This window comes from Ceratotherium simum, chromosome 9 (assembly GCF_057802395.1).
Source record: "Ceratotherium simum simum isolate JZ-2026a chromosome 9, ASM5780239v1, whole genome shotgun sequence".
Taxonomy (NCBI): domain Eukaryota; kingdom Metazoa; phylum Chordata; class Mammalia; order Perissodactyla; family Rhinocerotidae; genus Ceratotherium; species Ceratotherium simum.
Window position 1 is genome coordinate 23580072 of NC_141908.1, and position 25482 is coordinate 23605553.

The window sequence follows — 25482 nt, forward strand, 5'->3', positions numbered from 1 at the left end:
GTCCGCAGCACAGAGTGTATGAAAGGTTTTGTGCCTTACTTGTCAATGAATGTGTAATAATTGTAACATGTAGAAATAACCTTCAGTAGAGAAATGTGTTATACATATTAATACACTGGAAAACCAGAAAATGTTAAGCTTCAAATTAATATAGAAAATATAATACCACTTATGTAAACTTTTGAAACACTATAAACTATTAAGTACATATTAACGAATACATACTAACATAGTAAAAGTCAAAACAAAATACATGTGAACGATATATAATCACTTCAAGACTGGGGAGAGGAAGCGAAGGGGAAAGGATAGAAGTGGGCTTGTCAGGGACTAATTGCCCCAAGGAACTTAAGGGTGGACTCAAAAGCATTTAACTGTTTTTCCAAATTGTTTTTTTCCTTTTGTTATGTTAAGGAATGCAATCACCAACCACCCTGAACCAGACCAAGCCTCACCACAAGAGCTACACCTATGACCAGTGCCTTATTTTTAATGCTAAGATCTCTCCAGGAGGAGTTTAGGCTTTATTAAAAATAACCTGCAGTGTAGGTGGAAGCAGACCTTCCAAATGAGCCTGCGCAAGCGAATACCCACTTCTCCGTTTTGAATATTCATTTCCCACCCAAAATACAAGGCCCCTATTTCCCTTTGTTTGAGGAGCCATGACTTTGGAAATGATTCCGCATGGTTTCCTGTTTGCTGCAAATATCCTTTATGTGACAACTACTTCTGGTGGAAAGTCTGATTTAACTCACCATGAGGCAAACGCACTTTGGTTTTGGTAACAGGCTTTAGTAGTCATTGTAGGCATTTGGACATTTTAAAAGAAATCTCAGGCCAAATGTTAAAATCTATTAAAAATGGTGCATGGTGCTTACTGTACAACTTTCTGTACAAGTCTGTATGTTTGAAATATTTTATAATTTACTATGAACTTCCTTTAACTTTAAAAAAAATTGTTTCATATATTCTTAAAGCTTGAGTAACTTGATTCAAATTTCCTCATCAGATATTTAAGGGAAAATAAAAGCGCTCTTTGATCAGTTCTATCTTTTGGTTTGAATGAGCTCAGTGTCAGGTTGGAAAAATCAGGCTGTGGAAAGTACAAAGCTACTGTGGGAAGCTCAGGTCCTCTCACAAGCCCTCACTAGCATGATTATAGCTAACACATTAATTAAAGGTAATTAGCCAAGCAGCAGGTTGTAAACCAAGACTGCTCAAAAGCAGCAAATGATGCTGAAGCAACTTGGATGCAAGACTCTCTCTGATGACACAGAATTCTAGACAAGGTGAAGGGATGTAGAGAAGAAAACAGGAAACAAGACCACAGTGAGGAGCGATGTCGCAGAACAAACAGTGGATTCTCAAAAGCTGGGGTGTGAGTGCAGAGTTGACCAGGAAAGCCCAGGCAGAACAACTGATGAATGTTTCATGGGGATCTAGGGAACTGAGAGTCTAAACCATAAACCAGGGAGAGAGAACATAATGGAAAGACATATTCTGATACCATGTTATAAGAGTCAAACTGTGGAAAAGTTTCAACTCTGATTACAAAGCGGAGTTATGAATCTAGTACAGATCTGTCAAATCCCTAAAGCTGCATTTCATTCCTAAAATAGAAAACAGGCAGGCAGAAGGTGAAGAAAGTTTGAAATTGAGGTTCTGAATAAAAATCCCGGAGCTGCGGAAATTGGGGTATTCTACTTATTTTTGTCAGGCATTCAAGTGTGGCGCTTGCCCAATACTGTAATAAATAATGAAACAGCCTTCCAAGAGTAGTCAATATCAATAGTCTTAGTGTGTATATCTACATTGTAAAAAGCTTATTTTTCTTTGGGCATAGAACAAAGACAGAATAAACATCGTCAGGCAAAAAGCAGTAATTTTATAATAACTATTAACAACTCACAAAACAAAATCAGAACTATCTTTCCCTGACTGTGAGGGTAGCATAGATATAAATCTTTACTTACACAGAAATAGAGCTAAAACATGTTTTTAAAATACTTATAAATTTAAGTCCAAATGTGCCAAATGTAGCTTTTACAGACTCATATATTTAGCCATCTCAAAAACTAAGTGCAATAAGATAGGAAATTATGTAGTTAATTTAATTTTTAAAATTTATATCCAAAGTCTCACCGAGACTAGATTATTAGACCAAGATTCCTAAACTATATTTAATCTACATCTATTCAAAGAGGTTTCAAAGCCTCTTTAAACTCTAGATTAGCATAAAATTTTTGCACATATTGAATATTAGTTGTTAAATTTGAAAGTACTCCTAAGATCTCAAAAATTACACTGGGCTGAATTCAATAAACATGTGGTATTTTGGTAAATATAAAAGTTAAATAATTTAAAAATATTTACACATTACTAGTATTTTAATTCCTTATTTTACATGTGTGTTTTATTTGTTTGCGTTACATTACTGTGCTCTGTTTTGTTAGGCTTTTCCACAGTGTCTCTCTCTCTCTCTCTCTCCCCACCCCTCACTTCTACATTGGTTTTATTTACACAATTAAAAGAAAACAAAACAAATTGTTTCCTTTAGGATACAATGGATAGATAGATAGAACAAGCTACAATGAACTTCTACAAACTTTAGAATTGACAGAAGCCAATTATATACAGAGCTATAGATAAACACAAATAATGGTGCTGAGAATTAAGATGTAAGGCCTAGGTGAACTCCAAGAGTAAAACAGAATCTCCCCTAAACTTAGCACTGAACTAAGAAAGTACATAAGGCAACTACAATGAAAATGGTTTGTAAATTGAGGTCTGACAACAGAAAGCAGGCAGTCACTCAACAGCACTTATTGCAAGTCTACATCCTGCGAGGCCCTGAGGACACTCGATACGGGAAATAGTGAAACACACGTCCTATTCTAGGCAAAGTCCCTTCTCACCCACTAAGAAATTCATAACTCAGATTCAAACAATAAGGCCTTGGTATGATAGGATTAATCTTTAAGAAGTGTTTATGTTTCTTTCCTACTCAATAAAGCATCAAAGGGGAACTATCCCACAAGGGTGTTAACAGAATTAGCAGAGAAATACTTGGCATTTCAATACTTATTGAAGACAGAAGAAAGGGGAAGGAGGTGGTCTCTTAGTCGCTTTTAAAAATTAAGAACTGAGAAATGCTATATGAAAATATGATGTAGAACTTTCTTTAAATTAAATCAGCACCTGCCCACAATAAAATTTTATAGTGGGTTTAAGGCAAATCAAATGCTAACCCTCCCCCTTCCCTTTCCCTCTCTGTATGTATGTATGTATGTGTTTTCTTTTTTGTGTGTGTGTGAGGAAGATCAGCCCTGAGCTAACATTCATGCCAATCCTCCTCTTTTTGCTGAGGAAGACCAGCCTTGAGCTATCTATTGCCTCCTCCTTTTTTTCCCTTTTTCTCCCCAAAGCCCCAGTAGATAGTTGTATGTCACAGTTGTACATCCTTCTAGTTGCTGTATGTGGGATGCCGCCTCAACATGGCTGGACAAGCGGTGCGTCGGTGTGCGCCCAGGATCCGAACCCAGGCTGCCAGTAGCAGAGCATGCACACTTAACCGCAAAGCCACTGGGCTGGCCCCTGTATGTGGTTTTATACTGGTCTGGAACTTACAGCATAACTGTGGTCAGGATAATTCTAAATAACTTTATAACAGAAAACCTGTAAATATTTTTCTCTTTATGTAGGAAGAGTGAGGTGAATTCACACTATATCCACAGAGTGATGCTTTGGTGTCAAATAACCATGATTCAAGTCCCAGTTCCACCGCTTGCTAGCTGTGGGACTTTGAGTAAGTTACATAAGCTCCTTGGGCCTCATTTCCCTCATCAATAAAATAGGGATAATAAAGACATTGTTAGGTGTGGGGGATCAGAATTGGCCACCTCAAAATATGTCTCTTTACCTTGATTATTTTCTCTGAAAGAAACTTTGATCTCCCTCCCCACTAACTGCCTAAAAGAATGTAAGATAGAAGGCCTGTCCCCAGGACGGGCCATCACCATAGATAAATCTGGGCATGGATAGACTGGGATGGTCCTTGCTAAGCCCATTCTTATCAAAGCTCTGAAACCAAGTAAAAGTGGAAGACACCCTTTGTAAGAAACATTTACATTTGTAAGGGAAATCTCTATTTGTAAAAGTATCTCCCTCTCTGTATCAGAAAGAAGGGGGGATGACCTTATCTCTAGAAACTCTTATCAGTGCAGAAGGTGAGGACTTAAATCTGCACACTCTTGTTTACTGTGCTTTTCTGGCAATCTCCCATTGCTGACTCCCTCCCCCCTCAACGTCCTCCTTTGTCTTTATGCTATTTGAGATGAGAACCTCTGCTATTTGTTGAGTTACCTAGTTTTTCCAGGTTTCTCCCATGTATACATGTTATAAAGCTTTGTTTGATTTTCTCCTGCTATTTGGTCTCATGTCAATTTAATTTGTATCCCAGTCAGAAAGGACCCAGAGTAGGCAGAGGATAGTCTTCCTCTCCTTCATAGGTAATCACTGTAAAGCCTTTCACACATTGCCTGGACCATATGGTAAACACCCAAAAAATATTAGGCATTATTGTTATTAGGATGATTGATAATTATCAGTTTGAACACTATAATCTACCAAAACAATTAAATCACATCAAAGTGAGGAGGAAGAGGGGACACAAAATATAGAAATAACATTCCAGCCAAGAAATTTTTCAGATAGCTAATATAAGTCATTACTCCACTTTACTTTTGGTCAAAATACAAAATACAAAAGAATACAAAAGACAGCAGAGCAAACTAGCCAATAATATAAAGTAGTCCTTAATAAGTATTTTGAACAAATCAGTGATGAATGTAGTTTGAGACCCTTGGAATTGATAATGAAAACCAATTCCACAAAGTGGTAAATGGTGGTTTTGGATACTGTGATAAGCTATACTGTACTGGTTGCATGTTCTGAAGGCACAGTTATAGGGAAGACAGTATCAGAAAAAACAAAGACACATCACTGCCAGTGATTATACATGTAGCTCATGAGTGTTGTTCAATATAAATGCAATTTCAGAGAACCTAAATGTTTTTCATTTCTCCCAGATGAGTTAATTAAGAGCAGTGTGGAATCTAGCAAATGCATTTAACATAATTTTGTCTATGAAACCTGCAAGTTTCTGATCTTTAGTTTAGGCAAACTTTGTCTTTTCTAATCAATTACTAGATTAAATGCTTTTTTGCTTCCCCAACAATGCCAAGTTTGGTGTATTCACCTACAAAGCCTCAATTAATGTTTAATAAATGCTGATAAAATGAATTACACATAACCACTCTTCATTTTTGTCTCACTGGTAACATTTTCAAGATAGACTCAAATGCATTAAACAAAATGAATATGTTCTCCATGTTAATATCTGCAATGTTAATTAAGGAATAATTATTGTAAATAAAATAATTGATTTTAAGTGAAAATATTAATGTTTCAGAAACAAATGCTAACTTAAGTGATCTATGTCATCTGCTAAAACAGACCAAATGCTTTTATTATCTTTTCCTTTTTCCCACTGTGTTTAGGAATGAACAATAATCATTGAATGAATGTAAAATCATATGTATTTAAGCAGAAGAATGAAGTCTAGAACAATATGAAGAGTGTTTCATTGTTTCAATTCATTAAATGCTATTACTATGTGCATACTCTAACATAAGATGATGACAGTTTTATCCTACCTTTTTGATGTGTCTTTTTAGAAATAGTTTTGACTTACACTAAGCAATACTTACTCTTCTGCCTTATCATTCCATGCTTTTTATAAAATAGCTAACCTGAGGTTGTGAACAGAGACAAAACTTTCTCACGTGAGACTTTAGTTTCATCAGAATTGTGTTCAAATTCATTTCACTAAGACCATCTCAGATAATGACACAAATACAACAGGTAAGATCTCCAGCCACGAAACACTCACCGCAGTTGGCCTCATCTGATGCATCTGCACAGTCTGGATCCTCATCACAAACCCACAGCTTGGAAATACAATGTTTGGTAGTTTTACATTGGAAATAGTCTGGAGAACAGCTGTTTTCAGCTTAAGAGGAAAACATCTATTAAAATATAGCTTTGGACAAGAACAGATATTTTATTTAAAAAACAATTAGACAAACAAATGGTTAACATAGTCAACTGAAAATGTGTCATCTTTTAATTAATAAGGCTCTGCAAGTGGAGTGTTAACTTTTAATTATCAATAATGTATTCCTGGGCCGGCCCCGTGGCTTGGTGGTTAAGTGAGCGCGCTCCACTGCTGGCGGCCCGGGTTCGGATCCCGGGCTTGCACCGACGCGCTGCTTCTCCGGCCATGCTGAGGCCGCGTCCCACATACAGCAACTAGAAGGATGTGCAGCTATGACACACAACTATCTACTGGGGCTTTGGGGGGAAAAAATAAATAAATAAAATCTTTAAAAAAAAAAAAAAAAAAAAAAAAAAAAAAATAATGTATTCCTAATATCCTTTCCGGTCGAAATAAAGAAAATATATTTCTGCAATGATACGTTTGATAAAAACCAGTGTTTTCAAAACAACCACCTTGACTAGATATTTTGAAATTAATTTTAAAAATAAAGAATTCAAGGGCTTTCAAAAAATTTTTTTCCAGATAAAAAAATTAAGAATTTATACATATGCATTTTTATAAATGGAAACAGACTAAAATTGGACGATATTAGTGAATGAGGAATTAAAAAGCACAAAATTCATCAAAATTTCTAGTTGTGTTCAGTTTTTGAGGGAAGAGGCGAACATCTGACTCAGACTGTAAACTGCATCACAAATTCTAGTCAGTCTAATGGATCAGCTTCTAGAACCGCTAACCATAAAGAACTGGTACTGACTTTGCTCTGAATGCACCATCTTAATCAAATTGCTGGATGACTGCACATTATTTACTGATAAAAGTTTTAGGGGAATAAAATAAAACTCCAGCAAGACAGAAATGTTGATAGCAGTTCTGTGGAAACCCTGAAACTTGATAGGCACTCTACCGTTCAGATCCTGCGTGTGCACACGCGCACGCACTTGCCTGCCTACGTGCATGTGTATATGTACACGATGTAAACGGCTTTGCTTTCCTTTTAACATATTTTGATTTTTGGTAGGAAATGAAAATAAGACGTGAACAGAATGGAAAATATTTTACTATTGTTCTTTGAAGTAGCTTGTTAAGATACATTAAACAGGGTATTGTTTACAGTTTTTAACAAGTAATTTTGTTAGATGATTTTGCCCAGACTTTGTTTCTTATCATACATTCGATTTGCATTTTATGGGGAAAAAAGCAATCTCTAATTGAAATGCAGTTGAGTTCAAGTAACTGATTAATCAATAGAAAAAAATTATCTGTAGCTACTTAGTATGGGCAAAAAAAATCAATTTATTAAGAAAAACACAATAATCACTTATAATGTTGTTTTTGCTGCTTCTCTTAAGGATGATGTAGATGACTGCATTTGTTTCATGTTTATCATAACCTCCACGTAGCTCTTTAAGTAAATAACACCCATGTTTTAATGTTCTCTATATTCTTTGTATAGAGTTTCTTAAGTAACCCACCCCAATAGGCACTTGTTTGGAATTATTTGCCCATAAGTGCTGTTATATTTTTCTACACTGTGTGAATTCATGGTGTACAATAATAATTTTTAGACCAATTTCAGTTGAGAGTCAGAAGTAAGACAGGACATAACATCTTGAGGTGACTTACGACAGTCCCTTTCATCTTCCTCATCCCCACAGTCATCTTGTCCGTTACATCTGAGGTTTACTGGAATACATTTCTGGTTCTTGGTACACTTGAACTGACCTGAGAGGCAGACATGTGTGTCTAAAAGGCAGAAGGAACAAAAAAATCTGTGCTGAAACCTATGTCTGAATTTAAATCAGTGCAGACATAATCAGCTAAGAATTAGATTGATGTTCCTTCGTTCAGAATTTAATCACCCACCACAGTTGAGTTCATCAGAATTGTCTCCACAGTCATTCTCTCCATCACAGATGAAAGCAGGCAGAGCACAGAGACCAGTTCCACATTGAAATCGGCCTGGCTGACATTTAAATTCAGCTAGGGGCGAAAACATAGGTATCACGGAATGACAATCTGAGCTCATGACTTCTTAAACAGAGCTTTTCTGACATTCAAAATATTTATTATATTAAACATATCCTAGAGCACAATGTGAATGTTTCACATCTAGATAGCTATTTGATTCAGATGCACAGTTAAGCTATGAGCAACTCAGACGGCCTCCAGATTACATTTCATAAACTAACAGCAAAAAGAAAGGTATTAACAATGCATAAATATTAAAAATATTTTTAAAAACATAAATGTCTCCTCATTTCAAAGAAATGGTATTGAAAGTTTAAGTGGCAGAGTAGAATTTATTGTAATTTTTAAAAAAGTTATTCCAATATCATTTAAAAATATCATTTCTCTTTGATCACGTTGCCACCTGTGATGTGTGAGAGGAATATCTGTCCTCAATACGTATTCTCCAGCACTACTTAAAGCAAACACTTCCTATACCTATCACATTTTAAATCACATTTATTGATATTCATTTCTATAATCCTATTAATACATATAGGGACAACATCTTGTAAATAATATTTTTATATACCATACTTATGTTATTATAGTAAATAACTCCCAGATGATAATGCATTTTTTGCCATATTCTTTAAGTTTACATAAGGAATAATAATAACAATAATAATCATAACATAGGTTCTATTGAGTATCTATTGGGCACTGGGCTGAGCCCTTTCACATATAGTTACTAACTGAATCTCATCATAACTTTCTCACCTCAGCATCACCATGATCATTGTATAAGTGAGGAAACTAAGTCTCAAGGACATTCATAATTCACCCAAGTCTGTACAAGTTTCAAGTACCAGACTTGGAATTTAGGTCCTGATCTGACTCTGAAGTTTTCTCACAAACTATGCTGCTTGCAGTAAAACACTTATCTTTGACTGACGATCCTAGTGTATGTTACTAATCACTGACTTTGAGATTAATAATATGCTGCTTATTAGTTCAAATTAGTCAGTCAAACATTAATAAATGATATTTTAAATTTTCTTTGGAAAATAAATTATGCTTTTATACTTACAATATTAGTTACAAATTTCCTTAACATTAAAAAATATTGCTCTTGATACATGCTTGACTTCCATAGAAGTGAGTTCTAAAATGTTGCAAGTCACTTACATCTAATCTACAACATTCATTAATTAATCACATTAAATGTTTACACTGTGTGATACTTAATTTTCTCATGTTCTAAACATGTGCATTTCCTTTTGCTTCATATGTGATTTCTTTCTTTGCTACCAAAACAACCTTACCAGGAGAAGGGTTATAACTCTTAAAGGAAAGTTTCAAAGCCTGGGAAATAACTGGGAAGCCTATCTGAACTTTAAATGCGTCTCCAGAATGATCCTTGGTGTATTAAAGTATCATAGGAAATGTAATTACAAACTTATGATGCCAGAGAATTCTTAATGCATCACTCTTAACTACATTTATGTAAATAACATTATTGAAATTTGCAAGTATGTAAACCTGGGATCAAGCTTTCCTGTCTTTTCAGGTGAAATTATAGATATTGTCAGTGGCTCTTAGTACCTCCAAATTTTAACGATGCAACTACTCAAAAATGAATTCTAAACACTCCACAGACTCATGTACATCCTTTTCCACCTCACCATGACTCTCAAAACAAGGTGTCATGCCTACAGATGTTCAATGCTGTTAACTCGTCAACTCCAAGTAAAAGATCATTTACTAAAAGATCACAGAGATAATGTCACCAATAAAAGCATGTAGTATTGGTATTTAACCAGGATAAGGATCGTACAGAGACTCTTAGATACCAGATGTCTCTCTGGTTCCCTTCAAAAGACATTAAAGTTATATTTGCTCACCATATATTCTAAAAGTGGGTAAATGTGAAAAACTTATTATTCTAAATCTGTAGTTAATTTTTCATATCAGTATGAGTATAGCATGACATTTCAGTCAAGATTAAAATTCGAGTTCAGGAGTGCAAGTATTTTGGAAGGGAAAGCATTGGGTTCTATTGACTTGGTGTGCAGGTCATTTTGCTGATATTTCCTTAGAGAACATGTTAGTGAATCTGGGAAGGAAAGGTCATCTTAATATGAGGACTAAATTAACACATGCATTCTTGTCTATTTATATAAATTACAAAAATAAGTTGTATTTGCTTTATTTACTATATTGTAGGAAAGTTTACTTTATTGTGAGGAAATTAATAACTTTGTTTAATGAGTAAATCTCAATTGGTCACCAATATAATTTCTTGTTCCTTGATATTCTTTTTAATTCACTAATATAATTTCTTGTTCCTTGATATTCTTTTTAATTCACTAACTTAAAAAAAGAATAATTCAGGCATAATAGATACCTATCTCATACAGAAAATACTTTTGATATATTGTCTATCATAGTGAAAACAAAAACTCTATTAAAAAATCAAAGAAGAATGGCCCTTTCAGAAACATAAAAAGATTATTAGAAAAGCGATGACTTTTATAACTTTTTTCCTTCTCTTTGAATATATTACTTACTGCTTTCAAACATATAAATGAACTATGTGAAACAACTTCAAATGTTTGATACACTTGGTAGTGACCAGAGAGATGGAATACAGCTCACCTAAGTAACAATCTAGAGACCTTAAGTTTGAAACAGCTTTGTAATTATGTGGCGGAAAGTTCTACAGCAGAAAGTAACTAGCATTCACTAAGACAGAACACTGCCTTTCTTTAATGCAAGCCTAAGAATCTTGAACTCAACTGTCAAGAACGAATCATGGCAACAATCCACTGGGATGTAGAGGGAATTATCATGATTGACCACAAGCATCTTCAACTTGACAGGACAGTATTGCAGTAACCCAGGGAGTGAACTATAAAAGGCTATCTAGGAAAAGTCTGCTGATTGTCCATCAGAACCAAAGTTAACAAAGATAGCTTAAAAAAAATAGCACCTAATCATGCCAATGACAGTCAGACATCAAGACATAATTGGTAGTCACTTTGAGGTAACTGCTAAGAGCATACTAAATTGCCTAATAGCAAACTTATGATTTATATTGGAAAAATCAGACTTTTAAAGAATTTTCAGTATTTTAATACCGACAGAAAAGTTGAAAGATTGTATCCCTTAAATGTAAGATTTCAGTCATTGAGTGGCATTCTGAAAAATTGCCCAATTTTGCTACTAATTTGGTGATACATTAAGTCAAAATCATGCTGATTGATACTTTATTAACCACTACATGAAGAATGTAGTTATTCTACACTTAAGAAAATTTGAGGAAGAAAAAAGTAACACAAACTGCTGATGGTGTCATTCTAAGTGTAATCATTATCAGAGACATACCCAAGACATTGCAACAATTTTGGTTGTATTTTTAAAGATTGGCATAAAACCTTTCTATTTCAATTTTGGAAAAGTATCAGAAGGTAATAGTTAAGATCTGGCCTCAATTTTGCAGGTCTGGGGTTCAAGGAGCTATAAATTCTAAATTCCTATATTCGCCAATGTACTCACGACAGTCATCAGGTTCATCAGATCCATCGCCACAGTCGTCCACAGTGTCACATTTCCACCAGAACGGAATACATTTATCAGTTTTGCAACGAAACTTTAAAAAAAAGGAAAAAAAAAAAAACAAACTTGAAGAACCCTACTCATACATAATGGATATTTAAAAACTCACCAGGGCAGAGCAGCCTAGCCTACTCGCTTGCTGCAAACGTGAACTATGGTGGTCTTAGAGCATTCCGCAATAGAGGATAAATGAACAATAAGTAGCAAAATGATCTGCTAGGAAAGTACATTGTTCAAGAAAATTTCCTGAGATTTCCTGAGCACAGACAAGCTCACACATCTACATATTGTCCTCGGCTGCTCTCGCACCACCACAGCTGTTGCATAGTTGCTACAGAGACCACATGGCCCGCCAAACTTAAAATATTTATTAGCTGGCCCTTTATAGAAAAAGTTTGCCAGACGCTGATTAGAGCTCAAAATCATCAGGAATATGAGGAAGAGGTATTAGGTTGAATTAATTTAGTTAATTTGAATGAACTTAATTGAATTGCATTTTCTTAGGAATCTTGGACAATTCAATTAACCTCTCTCAGTCTCTGTTCCTTAGCCACTAAATGAGGAGCTGAAGATAATCTGGAGGATCGTTTCCATCTGTCATGCTATGATTCTATGGATTTCCTCAACGTTAAATATACTGCCTTTACCATAATGAATACCTGCTCCACATAAAAATTTAAGAATACTTTTTTTTTTTTTTTTGTGAGGAAGATCAGCCCTGAGCTAACATCCGTGCTAATCCTCCTCTTTTTGCTGAGAAAGACCGGCTCTGAGCTAACATCTATTGCCAATCCTCCTCCTTTTTTTTTTTTCCCCAAAGCCCCAGTAGATAGTTGTATGTCACAGCTGCACATCCTTCTAGTTGCTGCATGTGGGACGTGGCCTCAGCATGGCCAGAGAAGCAGTGCGTCGGCACGCACCTGGGAGCCAAACCAGGCTGCCAGCAGCAGAGCGCGCGCACTCAACTGCTAAGCCACGGGGCCAGCCCCAAGAATACTTTCACGCAGTTGAGATCAATACAGTTATTTTAAGTTTTTAGAATTTTTAATAAATACACATGATCTTTTAGGATAAATAAGAGAAGTTATGATAATTAAAAAATAAGTCTGCAATAGGTTTTTTGCTATTACATATTTTTAAATAGAAACATAAGAAAACTGCTGTATAAAACTTGTTTTCAAGATTATCCAAAAAACTATTCACTATTTATTAATGTGTTTTATTTGGTCTATTGTCCTTTCCATTTAAAATAGTTAAAGAAAGAGTAATAAAAAAATAATAATTCTATTACTTATAAGAAGAGAAATTTTTTAACTCTTCTCTTTTAAAATAAACCATCAAGGGAAAGACTAACAATAGAGAAATTAGTTGAAAATGTTATATGGCAATATTTATTTATAGGTTATTTAGCACACAGGTGCTGGAGAAAATTTTCAGGAGGTTATAATTGTATGTTATTTTTATAAGGAAGGCAATCTGAACTCAAATTCATCCCCTGAGACAGAGCATAGAATTATTGTTCCTGATAACTTCACTGTTGCCTGACTGTTCACAGAGACCAAGAAAGTTCAGTCAATTTATTCCATAGTGATCTCAGACCAAAAACTAACCCGTCTTTGCACCATTCAGTTCTAAGCTTACCTTCATAAAAGAGAAGAAACTAAAAAAAATCACACTTTCCATACAGAGAGCACATGTATCTGAAATATTTGTCATTAAAAGATTCACTTTAAATTATTAAAACTAAGTAATAGATAAAGTTTAGTAAATTTCTTCTAGCACTATCAATTTTTTTTCTTCTTTAGTTTAATAGAAGTTCAATGAAAAGTATATATTACAATATTCACCTGGAATTGAAAATAGATATTTTTCTAAAATTTATTACTTTGCTTTTTGAAATGTTTCTTTTGTAATTCCCACATGAGTGATTGAAAACAAGGTGGCATTTATCTTAACATGTTGCATGCCAGACAGATTTGTAATACAGAAAAATATAGCCTAGGTTCAATTTTCTCTAATAAAAATGGATTAGCAAGCTAAATGTTTGTTCATTTAAAATACTGTTACTTTCTTCCAATAAGAGAGAACTTGATGCTAGCCTTTCCTGAATCTGTGTATATATCACGGAGTTGATTCAGGGTAGAATTACGCTATTTTTTAAAATAAGAGAGTGGATTTTTTTTTTTTTTCCCCACTGGCAATATGGGAGGGAACAGAGCACTGTGAATCCAAGAGAAGATCTGACTGTTCAACTGATTTGCCCATATTTGGTTAGCCCGTGGTTATGTCTGCTGTGGTTTTCATAAATTACCAGAGGAAATATATTACATTTATAGATAGTGATTGTCTGGGGATATAAGGCTAATATATATCTGAAAGCAATTACCCTGGACATTAAACATTTCCAGTTATTACAGTATATCAAAGTACATTAGTCAGAGGATTTCAGGTCTCCTGAGTATATTCAAAGTCTTCCCAACCAAGATTTAGAAAGTATCTAAAATACATATTTTTAAATTCACTAAATATTTCTCATTTAAATAAGCACCAACCATTGGAATTACATAAGATATGATTATTTTGCTTGCCATTTCATTTTTAATAAGAACTTAAAAGGGTTTGAGTTAAAAGAAGGCCAGGGTAAAATATACTTACTATGTTACTTTTTATGTTAATCAACATTTTATTCATTACTTTCAGAGGAAGATCTCTTCTATTTTGTGTCTGGGCTTCATTTTTTCATACTTATATACAGTAACTTTAAAAAAATTAATGCTAAATATAAATATAAAACATTCTTCATGGTAAATGTTCTCCAAGACTAATATCTTCATAAAATAGATTGCAGACTGCAATTATCAGCCACAAGTAGAAGCTATAAAGAAACTACAAAATACATGTCTACTAAAATGGTTACAAGGATAGAATGCAAATCTCACATACAGTCTTTAGTTGAAACAGGAAAAGTATCCACTTAAAAGATAAGTAAAGCCACTGTTTAATTTACTTTTTATTTCCTAATTAAATTTATTTAAATTTAATATTTGATGTGATTAGTGCTACAAGAATTGAATTTAATTTTGATTTTTAAACAGATTTTCATGTGTTCATTTTCAGTCCTAATAGAATTCTTATTGATGTGATTTGCCTATTTTATTTTCCTAAAAAACAATACTTTTGGGGGATATATCATTAGTTGCAATCATTAGATGAAAAATCAAAATCCCTTAGTAAGATGAATCAAAAATGCCACATTTTTATCACAATGCTTAATGGTATGATTCTGAAATACCTAGATTATTTGCTCTATTTCAATGTCTAGCTCACCAAAAATTGTGTTTCTATGAACTGACTTTTCTCCAAGAAGTGTGTAGTAGATAGCTTTTTCCTCTCATTACGTCAGAAAAGAATCATAGGTAAAAGGGCTGCACAAACCGTAAAACTTACAGGGATAGCCACTAATGGATTGTTAGCTATTCTTCATTAACTTTTTTCTTAAAGATGAAACAAATCAAGTGATAACTAATTTTTTCAGGAAATACTGCTGCAAACAAAGATATCTGACCCACAACTTGGTTTTTCTGTTCTGTCTTGTCGAATATTATAAAAATTCGTGCAAAGCACCATTGGAGGTATTTGAAAAATTATAAATATTTTAGTGGTGTCATCATTGATACCAAATTAGGAAAAAATCTAATTATATGAAAAATACTTTTCTAGGTTGATTCAGGTTTTCATTTAGTTTATTGGATTTTTGGCATTGAATAATTATAGGTTTTATTATACAATAACCTGAAATGTTTTATTCCTTTTATGACTACAGCAAGGCTGAGGTTTTACTACTACGTCTTGCTGTTTGAGATCTTCATTTGCGTGTCAAGCATCCTTTGGCTTCACTTTATTTCCAGTTGGCTGTTGAGGCTCATCACACTGTAGTGGCTTGGGCAGGCTTTGTCTCTACCGGGTCACCTATGGCCTCAATGTTGGGCCTCAACAGAGTGACTCATGGACCGCTCCAGAGCAAGGGTCAGAGGTTATTTCAGAGTAGCCTGGAGGTTAAGCTGCAAATGTATCTAAACTAAATACCACAAACAGGAATTATATTTTAAAATTTTTTAAAAAGATATGATTTCTCCCTTAAATTTCATCCTTAGGAATAATCAGGTAGCTTATTTTGTCTCTCATAGTGACTTAAATTTCAGTTCTCCAAAAATAATGTGTTTTGTTTACACAAACACTTAGGGGATTATAATAAAAACAATACAATTTGTAAAGAAAGCAGAGAGTGTGACCTGTGCTTTCAACTAGACGTCAGAACCTCCTGATGGCAGCTCATGCTAATTGCACACATACTGAAGTATATTCTAGTTGCAAGGGTAATAACAACAACACTTACTATGCACTAGGAACTTTTCTCATTTAATCTTCACAACAATAGCTTGGGAACATTATGATCCCCATTTAAAAGATGAGAAAACTGAGGCACTAAGAAATTAAGTAACAAAACTAAGGTAATGCAGCCAATCTAAAGCAGAGTCAGGCTTCAGAGTCTGTGCCCTTGACCACTACACATACTGCCTCTCTGGAAGAGGTCCAGTCTTTTGCACGAGTGTAATTCTTTAGTGTCTGATCCTCCTAGTCATAACTTGAGAGGCAGGTTGAGATAGAAGTAGCTTATCCATTAAGGAGAAAATTTAACTTCTGGGATATCTTCACATTTTGAAGAAAAAGAGGTTTCAGAAGGAAATTATTTAGATCATATAATTTTTCAATAAAAAAAAATCTAGAAAATCACTTTCCACCCAATTCATCTTTTCCATATCACTTGCTCTGAGGAATGGGAGAGGGGTGGAGATGGTGAGACAGAGCAGATTTTCTAGGAAGATTTTTTGTTTGTTTATTTAAACTGCCTTAATCTTAGCCTTATATCTTAGCCTCAGCCCTATGCCTCAATCACCTTGCCATCTTGTAATATGTCAAATCTCCTCTGATGATTCTGCTATGCCCACTCACGTTCTGCATCATTATTCTGTATGGATCTGTGTAAGAATGGTTTTCATTTGGGTTTTTGTTTTTCTTTTTGGCTTCTATTTGTACTTCCTAATTTCTAATTTCCCATTTTAACAATATGTATTAAATTGCTTTTCCCTTACCCTGTGACCCTATCTACAATGTATGGAATGATTATCTAATGTTATGCCAAAGAGAAAAACTGATGTTTCAAAAATGGTTTAAGTAAATAAACAAAACTGAGGCCAAACTTTTATAAGCCAGACATCCCATGAAATAATTTCTGGGCCTCCACTCACCTGACTGGCTGTGCAATTGGATAAGCAAGTCTTGTTATCAGCCGCAAGATAGAAGTTGGTGGGACATGTGCAGGTGTGAGTCTTTCCAGGGGCTAAAAGGCACAGATGACTGCAGCCTCCATTATTTATCATGCAGAGATGTTTGGAGACTACAGGTGAGAAAGAAACAACAACAAAACAGGATAATCAAGACCAATAATATAATACGGGATTAGCAATAGGACATTTAAGCTTCATAACTTGTGTTTGAATAGAACTTTGTAATCAAGAACTCATCAAGATTATAAAGACAATTTTATTTTGTTACAAATTCTACTTATTATCTAATGGCATTTATTTTACTGTTAAATAATTTTAAGGATGGGTTTCCATAAAAACAAGCATTTTAGTAGGAAAAAATTGTCCATCAGAAAAACAAACAGAGACTAGAAGCATTTGGATAAACACAAACATATGTTTAGAAATATAAATGTAACTAAAACAATGAAACAATGATCTACAACTAATAGTGTAGTGGCTTTGTTTTCTAGGCCAAATATGTGTTTTAAGCAAAATAATCAAAGCTTTATTCCATAAGGCCTGATAGAATTCCTACTAGATATATGCTTAAGTAAACTTCATATATTTCTCATTTTTAGAACCCTAGAGCTACTTAAATATAATTCCTTTCACCCAGCATTCCAGAAACTAAGGATCCTATAACTATTTTGTAAATAAACTATTTCAAGAATTCAGTTTCCACTTCTCCAACTACATGTATTATTGTCATTTCAGCTTTATGATTTCAACAAACCAATAATTCTTTGTACTATCATTGAGCTTCTAATCATATCCCTTAATAGCAGTACTTGATATCAACTCACGTCATTCCATACAGTTATGCTAAATAATAAAATCTGGTAATCTTTCTCAAACATAAATTGACACTTAACCTGGGAGGAAACAAAAATGGAATGTTACTAAAAGATGTTGATGCATTTATGGAAATCATGGAAAGAATAATTACCATCAGGTTGTCTATAAGAATGATACACCTGGATATCTGTGATGGCATGCCATGAGTTAATCAGTGAGAGTCTGTCTGCTCCCGAGGTTTTATGGGCACGGCTGAGTGACTTGGTTTTCCCATCAGTCCAGTAGATGTAGTCTTCAAACAATGTTAGTGCAATCACCCCTGGAATATCTTGATTAGGGACTGTAATAGGAGATGGTAAGATTAATGTTCAGTCTTGGAAGACTGCCAGTTAAAATATTCAATACTACATGGGCTGACAGATACAACTGCTACAGAACCTCATGTGAATAATTGTTGTGACAAGCTGTCAGGCCAGCAAGGTTCTTTATTACCAGTTAAGAGAATGCAGAATCTGGTGCAGGAGTTTGCTTTGCTCAGATTTGGCTTGGTTCAACCACTGGGAAGAAAATGAATGCAATCTTGTTTACGAGGAATGGATGCTTCATCAGAAACAAATAATATCCAACATTTAAAAATATATATATATATATATTCCATTCAGTTGTTACTAACTTAAATCTTTAAACTTACAGGTCATTGTACTGCTTTCTCCCACTTCTAAATTGGTTAAATTTTATATCCAGGATGAAATATCTATTATTCTATCTACCTGGAGATAGAGTGACTGTAAGACTACTATAACCCATTTTAGTCACTGAGATTTTATGAGTACTTTAGCTGGGATAAGGATGGAGGAAAATAAATGTGACAGATAACAATGTATTATGCAGATTTAATAGTCATAAAACTGTTTAGTTGCAGATTAAAATTGTTTTATAATTGTATCATCATTATAAGACTGCATTTAAATATAAACAGTAGATTGAGCATCACAAATGTGATTTTTTCATTCAAGAGATTCCAGGGTCCTATCAAGTAATAAGACATAATAAATTTGTTTGGTGGTTTGGGATTAAATAACTTTAAACCGTGGTAGAGTTTTCTTCACAATTTTTTTTAAAAGCAATAAATAAAGAAAATGGAAATTCCCTAATTTGCACAAACATTCCAATATATATCTCTGTATTAATTTTCAGATCTACTTTCAGAAATTCTGAGAAAATGTTCATTAAAGAAAAAAGGTAGTGTAAGTCCAGTAATACATACTTTTTTATAAATTAGATTTTAATGACTGAGAATTAATGTTTGGCATATTCTTCATTCAGTATAACTGACAAACTATCAAAATTTCATGTACAATTCACTCTTTCTAGGGAAGTTTCCAGCTTTATTTTTAAAATGCTAGGTAAATATATATTGTTAACTAGAAGCAGAAATTTTATATCTACTGATTTGTTATTTTTATTCAAATGAGCCAACTGTGATCAGAGAATTCACTATGACCCTGAGAACACAGAAATAGAAGAAATAAATGAGACTCTTCCATATAGGTGATACTTTAAGCCATTGACTACTACCAAGGTATGGTCTAGCCAGAAATCCGTCTCTGAACAGATGCTATGCATATGAAGGATGCAATAATCAAGAAAAATCCAGATGTGCATACTTTTGATACAAGTACTCACAACTGAATTATCATCTGTGTACTTCTATAGAGATGGCGCCCATCGCTAAAATGATAAGTGGAACTGGAGAGAAAGATGAAAAGAAGGACACTTTACCAGAATGAATCATATCTGAACTATTTATACAAACTATTTCCACTCTTCCCCTTTGGCTGTATAAATTCATTCCAGAAAGGCAAAACAAATGTGGCAAAATGTTAACAACTGGGTGAATCGTAGTGATGAGCAATCATTATAACAATCTTTTAACATATGTGTATGTTTGGAAATCTTCAAAATAAAATAAAAATTTTGCAGAAAAAGTTGATAGCATGAGAAACATTCAATTCAGATTTCCTTAGATGCAAAAGATGTAATTATGTTATTGACTATGGACTCAAAAAGTTAATCATCACTTTAAAAAAATCTTAGTCCACCAGACATTCAATTAACTTCTATAGAAAAAGTGAAGTTTTTGTAAGAATTTGCCTATTACCATCTCAAAAGTAGCATAGTCTTTTTAACTATTCAATAAGTAACCACAGCCAACGTATATTAAGCACTTTGGCTCAAGGACCTAGGCCAGTGGTTCTCAGTGGGTAGGGGAGGCAATTCTGGACCCACAATAAAGAATTATCAAGCCCAAGTATCAATAGTTCTGAGTCTGACAAACCCTGCAGTAGGATATTCACTTTATACACCCTATTTCATTTAATACTCACAACTCTACCGTGCAGCAGTAAACCTCATTTTGCTGATGAGAAAATTATGATCTGGTAAACTTGACATGGCCAAAGAAGGGAGGGCAAAAACTAGTAAATGAGGGTACTGGTATTTGAATCTAAATCAGACTGTCCAGCTGCTGAGTTCTTTGCCACTTTACCTACTAGCACCACCTTTATGGACTGAATTGTATTCCTCCAAAATTCATATATTGAAGCCCTAGCCCCCAATATGACTGTACTTGGAGATAGGTCCCTTAAAGAGGTAATTAAGGTTAAATGAGGTCATAAGAGTGGGGCCCTAGCTCAATAGGACTGGTGTCCTTATAAGAAGAGAGAAACATGATGGGGGCGCATATACAGAGAAGAGCCATATGAGGACACAGCAAGAAGATGGCCATCTACAAGTCAAAGAGAGAGGCCTCAGGAGAAACCAAATCTGCCGACACCTTGATCTTGGACTTCTAGCCTCCAGAACTGTGAGAAAACAAATTTCTGGTTTGTTTAAGCCTTTCAGTTTGTGGTACTTTGTTAACTCTAGAAAACTAATGCAAGTATATAAAGCAATGGAACTAATTTCATAAGCTCCATGGAAAGTCCGTTTATTTAATTACTTGATTGTAATTACGTTGTATATGATTTTCAGTTTTGGGACAATTTAACTACTGAACAAGCTTGCTACCTCTAAGCTTGTAGTGCCCACCTATGAGAAACCCTATGTTATCAGATGATATAAATTTATGGAGATCAGAAAGATGAACTCTTATTTCAGAAGAAGGATGGCACATAGCTGAACGTATACAGCATGTAGAAAAGTCAATTTATAGTGAAGAAAATTAGTTCATTTGCCCAAAATGACCATATGCTTGATCCAGTTCCTTGTTTGATAGTGGCAGTGAAGAACAGGACTATCACTGTCACCGACTAATTGCCCTGAGGAACTCAAGGGTGAGTTCAGATGCATTTAACTGTTTAAGAGAAGCAATCACCAACCACCCTGAACCAGACCAAACTTCACCACAAGAGCTGTGCCTATGACCTTTGCCTTATTTTTAATGCTAAGATCTCTCCAGGAGGAGCTTAGGCCTTATTACCATAACCTGCAGTGTATGCGGGGCATGCTTTCCAACTGGGCCTGCACAAGCAAATACCTACCTCTCCCTTTGGAATATTCATTCTGTATTCAAAATAAAAGGTCCTTGCTTCCCTTTGTTTGGGGAGGGCCATGACTTTGGAAATGATTCTGCATAGTCTCCTATTTGCTGCAAATACACCTTATTTTGTGTGACGACTACTTCTGGTGGAGACTCTGATTTAGCTCACCAGGAGGCGAACCCACTTTTGTTTCAGTAACATCATCAGTAGCTTTATAAGCCCACTCCAGGCCTGCTCATTCGACAAACATTTTTCCCAAATGTATTTCCCAAACAGCATCAAACACAACCACCAGAATATTCCTTCTAGAGAAAACAAACCAAGTAAAAACACCAACTTCTGTTAACAAGAGGAAATTGGGTCTCATACATCTAATACTATACTGGCTTCCACAAGCTACTCTCTAAGAGATGGTGACAAGTTTCCTTAACACCACAACCAATGTTGAAAATCAAGCAAAACAAAAGAAAGCAAAACAAACAAACAAAATCTTTACATATTGCCTTTTTATGGGTTCAGCTCATAACTTGGCAGTATGCTTCATTTCCTCTTTGGGACCTAAATCTCTTCATAAGTTATTGGACTGTCTACTTAAGCTTCTGTGGAAAAAATGTTATATATTAACTACTAAGTGATAAGTATAAATATATGAATACTGTGTTGTTCCATCAATATTTGAAGAGTTCAACCCCCACTGAGAATAAATGAGATGTTCTGAGCCAAGCGTCATGTATTTTGGTACAAGAAAGTTTCCTGATTCAGAACAAGAAAAATAAAATTGTTCATTATGTGTCGTCCCTTTATTTACTTATTTCTACCTTATAGATATGTAAGTATATATGTATACATGCATGATGTATTACATATGTGTGTCTCTGTAAAATATCTGTAATATATATTGTATATAATTACAGATTATAAAGATATATATAAAAATATATTATAATATATAACTATATAATTATTATAATTAATTAGAATATAATTATAATATATAATATAATATATAAATACATAATATATAGTATATATATTTTATATATATATATAAAAACAGAGCAACAAGAATATGATTGCATGAGAAGAATATTTAACAAACTCCTACTAATACTGAAATGTTGAGTTTATGGAAACAGTAGTCAAGTTTTTGACTCAAAAAACTTATTATTTTGAGTCAATTTCTCAAAATAATAATGGCTATCCTTTGTAAGGAAAAATTATGTGACTACTTGTACATAAGACTGCCTTTGCTTAATTAAAAGAGAAATGTGAAAAACAAATTTAAGGAATCTTTCATTTATAGGTATTCAATAGAAACACAAAAAAAGAACAAACAACTGTCATGTGGGCTGCAGTTTAACAGGTACTTATTATATATTTAGAACCTATTTTAAAGCTGCTTTCTGTAGTTAGGTCTCTATTCTGTATAACAGCATTATCTATTGTACTGTTTCCAGCATTCCACTCAAGCACTAGGCTCTTAATTTTTATTTCATAGACTTCTATCAGAAGAAAGGAATTGATATTTGGAAAAAATAAGTCCAAGAAATACTACTTTATGGAGTTTTTCCCTTTCAGTCAAGTTGGATGCTATCCTGCTAAGGTTCCTAGTCATTATGACAAATAGAAAAGGTGGAAATCTAGAACATGCTTTCGGTTTAACTGTTGTCTCACAGCTAGAGATACTCCATTACAATGCTCTTGTTTATTCATTTTTTGGACAGCATTTATCATGCTAAACAATTATATTCCTGGGTAGTACCATTCTAATTTTATATTTCAGACTAATCTAGTTTCAATAGCTAAGAATAAAATGCACCAATAACACAGTACTCATCTTTCGTTGAGATAAAATCTCATAGTTAGTGTTGTGGGTAGGATATAACATTGAGATAGTGGCAGATTCGACATGGCTTTGCCCAGTGGGTTAGTACTTAAATAGAAATTTCACTAGTGATACTCAGTTTTTTCTTATTTCTCCTCCTAGATTTACTTTAAGGGTCTAAATGTTATTTTAAAATATTACATTATATGCAGCAATCCCTATAGTTTATTATTTAAAAGTTACTATGAGGGCTTTAGCAATATTTTCAAAAGTAAAACAAAGTTCATAGAATGTAACACCAAATTCAGTAATTACTTTTATAAAGAAATCAAGATTACAGGGTAACTTAAGTATCGATGTTTTTTTTCAGTTACAAAAATTTGTGTATTGTTTGGAGGGAAATACCTGAATGATCCATTAAGGTCAACCTAGCCCTCGCTCTACAACTGACTAGGTTTGGAAACTTAATATTCTAAAACTTTAAAGTTAACAAGCATGTCAAATAAAACATTAAATCCTATCATCTTTTCTTTTTAATATGTTTTAAGACTCTCCCATTTTTCTTATTCTTGGTGCCATTACCCAAAGCAAAGTTTCACATTCCCTCACACTTGAAGTACTGCAAAATTATTCTTACTTTTCTTATTGTTTTTAATCTCTTCCAATCTTTTTTGTACAAATTTCCTGTGGTAAACAGACATCACATTTTTAAATAATGGAAAAGAATCTAATTGAAAGAAGGCAGTCTTGTGTACAAGTGGTCATATTATTCTTCTCTTAATTATTTGCAGAGGTGTGGGCTTGGGAACCAATGATGGATAGTTTTTTCCTAGGTCGGTTATCAGAACCTGGTGAAACTGAAGCAAAGGGAAAAGAGCCACCCGCCAAGAGCAGTGGCCACTTGGTGGAGGAACTCAGTCACTGCTAAACCACTGTGGTTGGGTATGGAGGGAAAGGGGATGCATAAATACGCCGCCGTCTTCCTTCATCCACCATCTAATCTACTGCCAGTGCTTCCCATGGATTAAATCCAGTTTGAGGCCAGAAATTGAAAGAGCATGGAGGATGCAGTCTGCTGAAGTCAGCCTTCTAGCATACAGAGCATGGCACACAGGCAAAGACAGGATAACTAGAACTCTTCCCAGTCATTATTTCCAATATTTTTTTTCATGTCACATATCTCTTCCCTGATCAAAAACCACCAATGACACTCATTCCCCAGGCAGTATAGTGCAAACCGTTTAGCCTGACTAAAATCTCTGTCTTCAGAAGACAAGATGAGGACCCTCACTAATCCTCTACTCTAAGAGACCTTGATACTAACAATTTTCCCTAAGATCTTTCTAGAAGGATAATGTACAACAAGATATGTAGAGAAGCTAGGACATGAATTAAAGGAGTAGAGCAGGAAAACCAAAAAGGAAGAAATGAAACAAAGAAAAAGAATTAGATTGAAAAAATGAGGTGAGATTAAACAAAGCCTACAAAAAAGAGTGTAGGTTGGTAAACAGATGATAAAATTAGATGATGGAAGAAAGTGGTTTAAGATGCCAAAGAAAGTGGAAGATTCATGACAGTGGTAAATGAGTGGGTGGAAAATGGTTTCTAGTTTATGAAGAATAACAGAGAAGAGTGGGTGGGTGGGAAAATGGTCACAGTATACTAATTTCCAGAGAATGACTGCTGAGCCAGTAGCTTTAGTTACAAACTTCCCATCAAAAGAGAGTGTGCTTTACATAACCTTAGGAGAAAGGATGTTCTTTCTTTGTCAGTAATTACACATCCCTTTCATTGTTATTGTTCACAAAATCTTTTTTTTAAATAATTATTCCTTCAGAACCATTCCACTGAACATTTGCCTCCATGGATGTTTTTCCTGCCTGCTCTTTAATACAACCCTACTTAATAGTCACAGTACTGCAAATAAACTTCTTCAGGCAAATGGGTCCAAAATCCATTGTTCAAAATTAATAAAAGCATTAAGAAATGGCAGGAATATTAAGGATAGCCAACGTTTTCAAATATTATGATAGAATGTCCAAAATTTATTTTTTCCAATAAAAACTATCATGATCTTTCAAAAAGTTCATCCATCAATAAGACCTTGAAGGGGAGGAAAAATAACATTCTTCCATTCAGCATAGGTCACAGTGCACAGCAGATCTGAGCTGATACTACCTGGGAGTCTATTATTTGAGCCTGCCTTTTGTTTTTTTTGGTTTTTTTTTTTTTGTTTCTGGCTGAGGAAGATTCACCCTGAGCTAA

At 34.3% G+C, this 25482-nt stretch overlaps 1 protein-coding gene across 5 annotated transcripts in view; it reads right to left on the reverse strand.

Annotated features, from left to right (window-relative positions):
• The window catches only part of LRP1B (LDL receptor related protein 1B), a 1862264-nt gene that overhangs the window by 195041 nt on the left and 1641741 nt on the right, over positions 1-25482 (reverse strand). For 4 of the 5 annotated variants that reach the window (XM_087435122.1, XM_087435121.1, XM_087435118.1 and 1 more), the window contains exons 62-67: positions 18002-18190; positions 16996-17144; positions 11627-11720; positions 7985-8101; positions 7745-7864; positions 5951-6070 (exon numbers count right to left, since the gene is read on the reverse strand). In XM_087435122.1, coding sequence (XP_087291248.1) covers positions 5951-6070; positions 7745-7864; positions 7985-8101; positions 11627-11720; positions 16996-17144; positions 18002-18190 — 789 coding nt within the window. The remainder of the gene's footprint in view (positions 1-5950; positions 6071-7744; positions 7865-7984; positions 8102-11626; positions 11721-16995; positions 17145-18001; positions 18191-25482) is intronic. The other variant, XM_087435120.1, reaches the window with a different exon arrangement.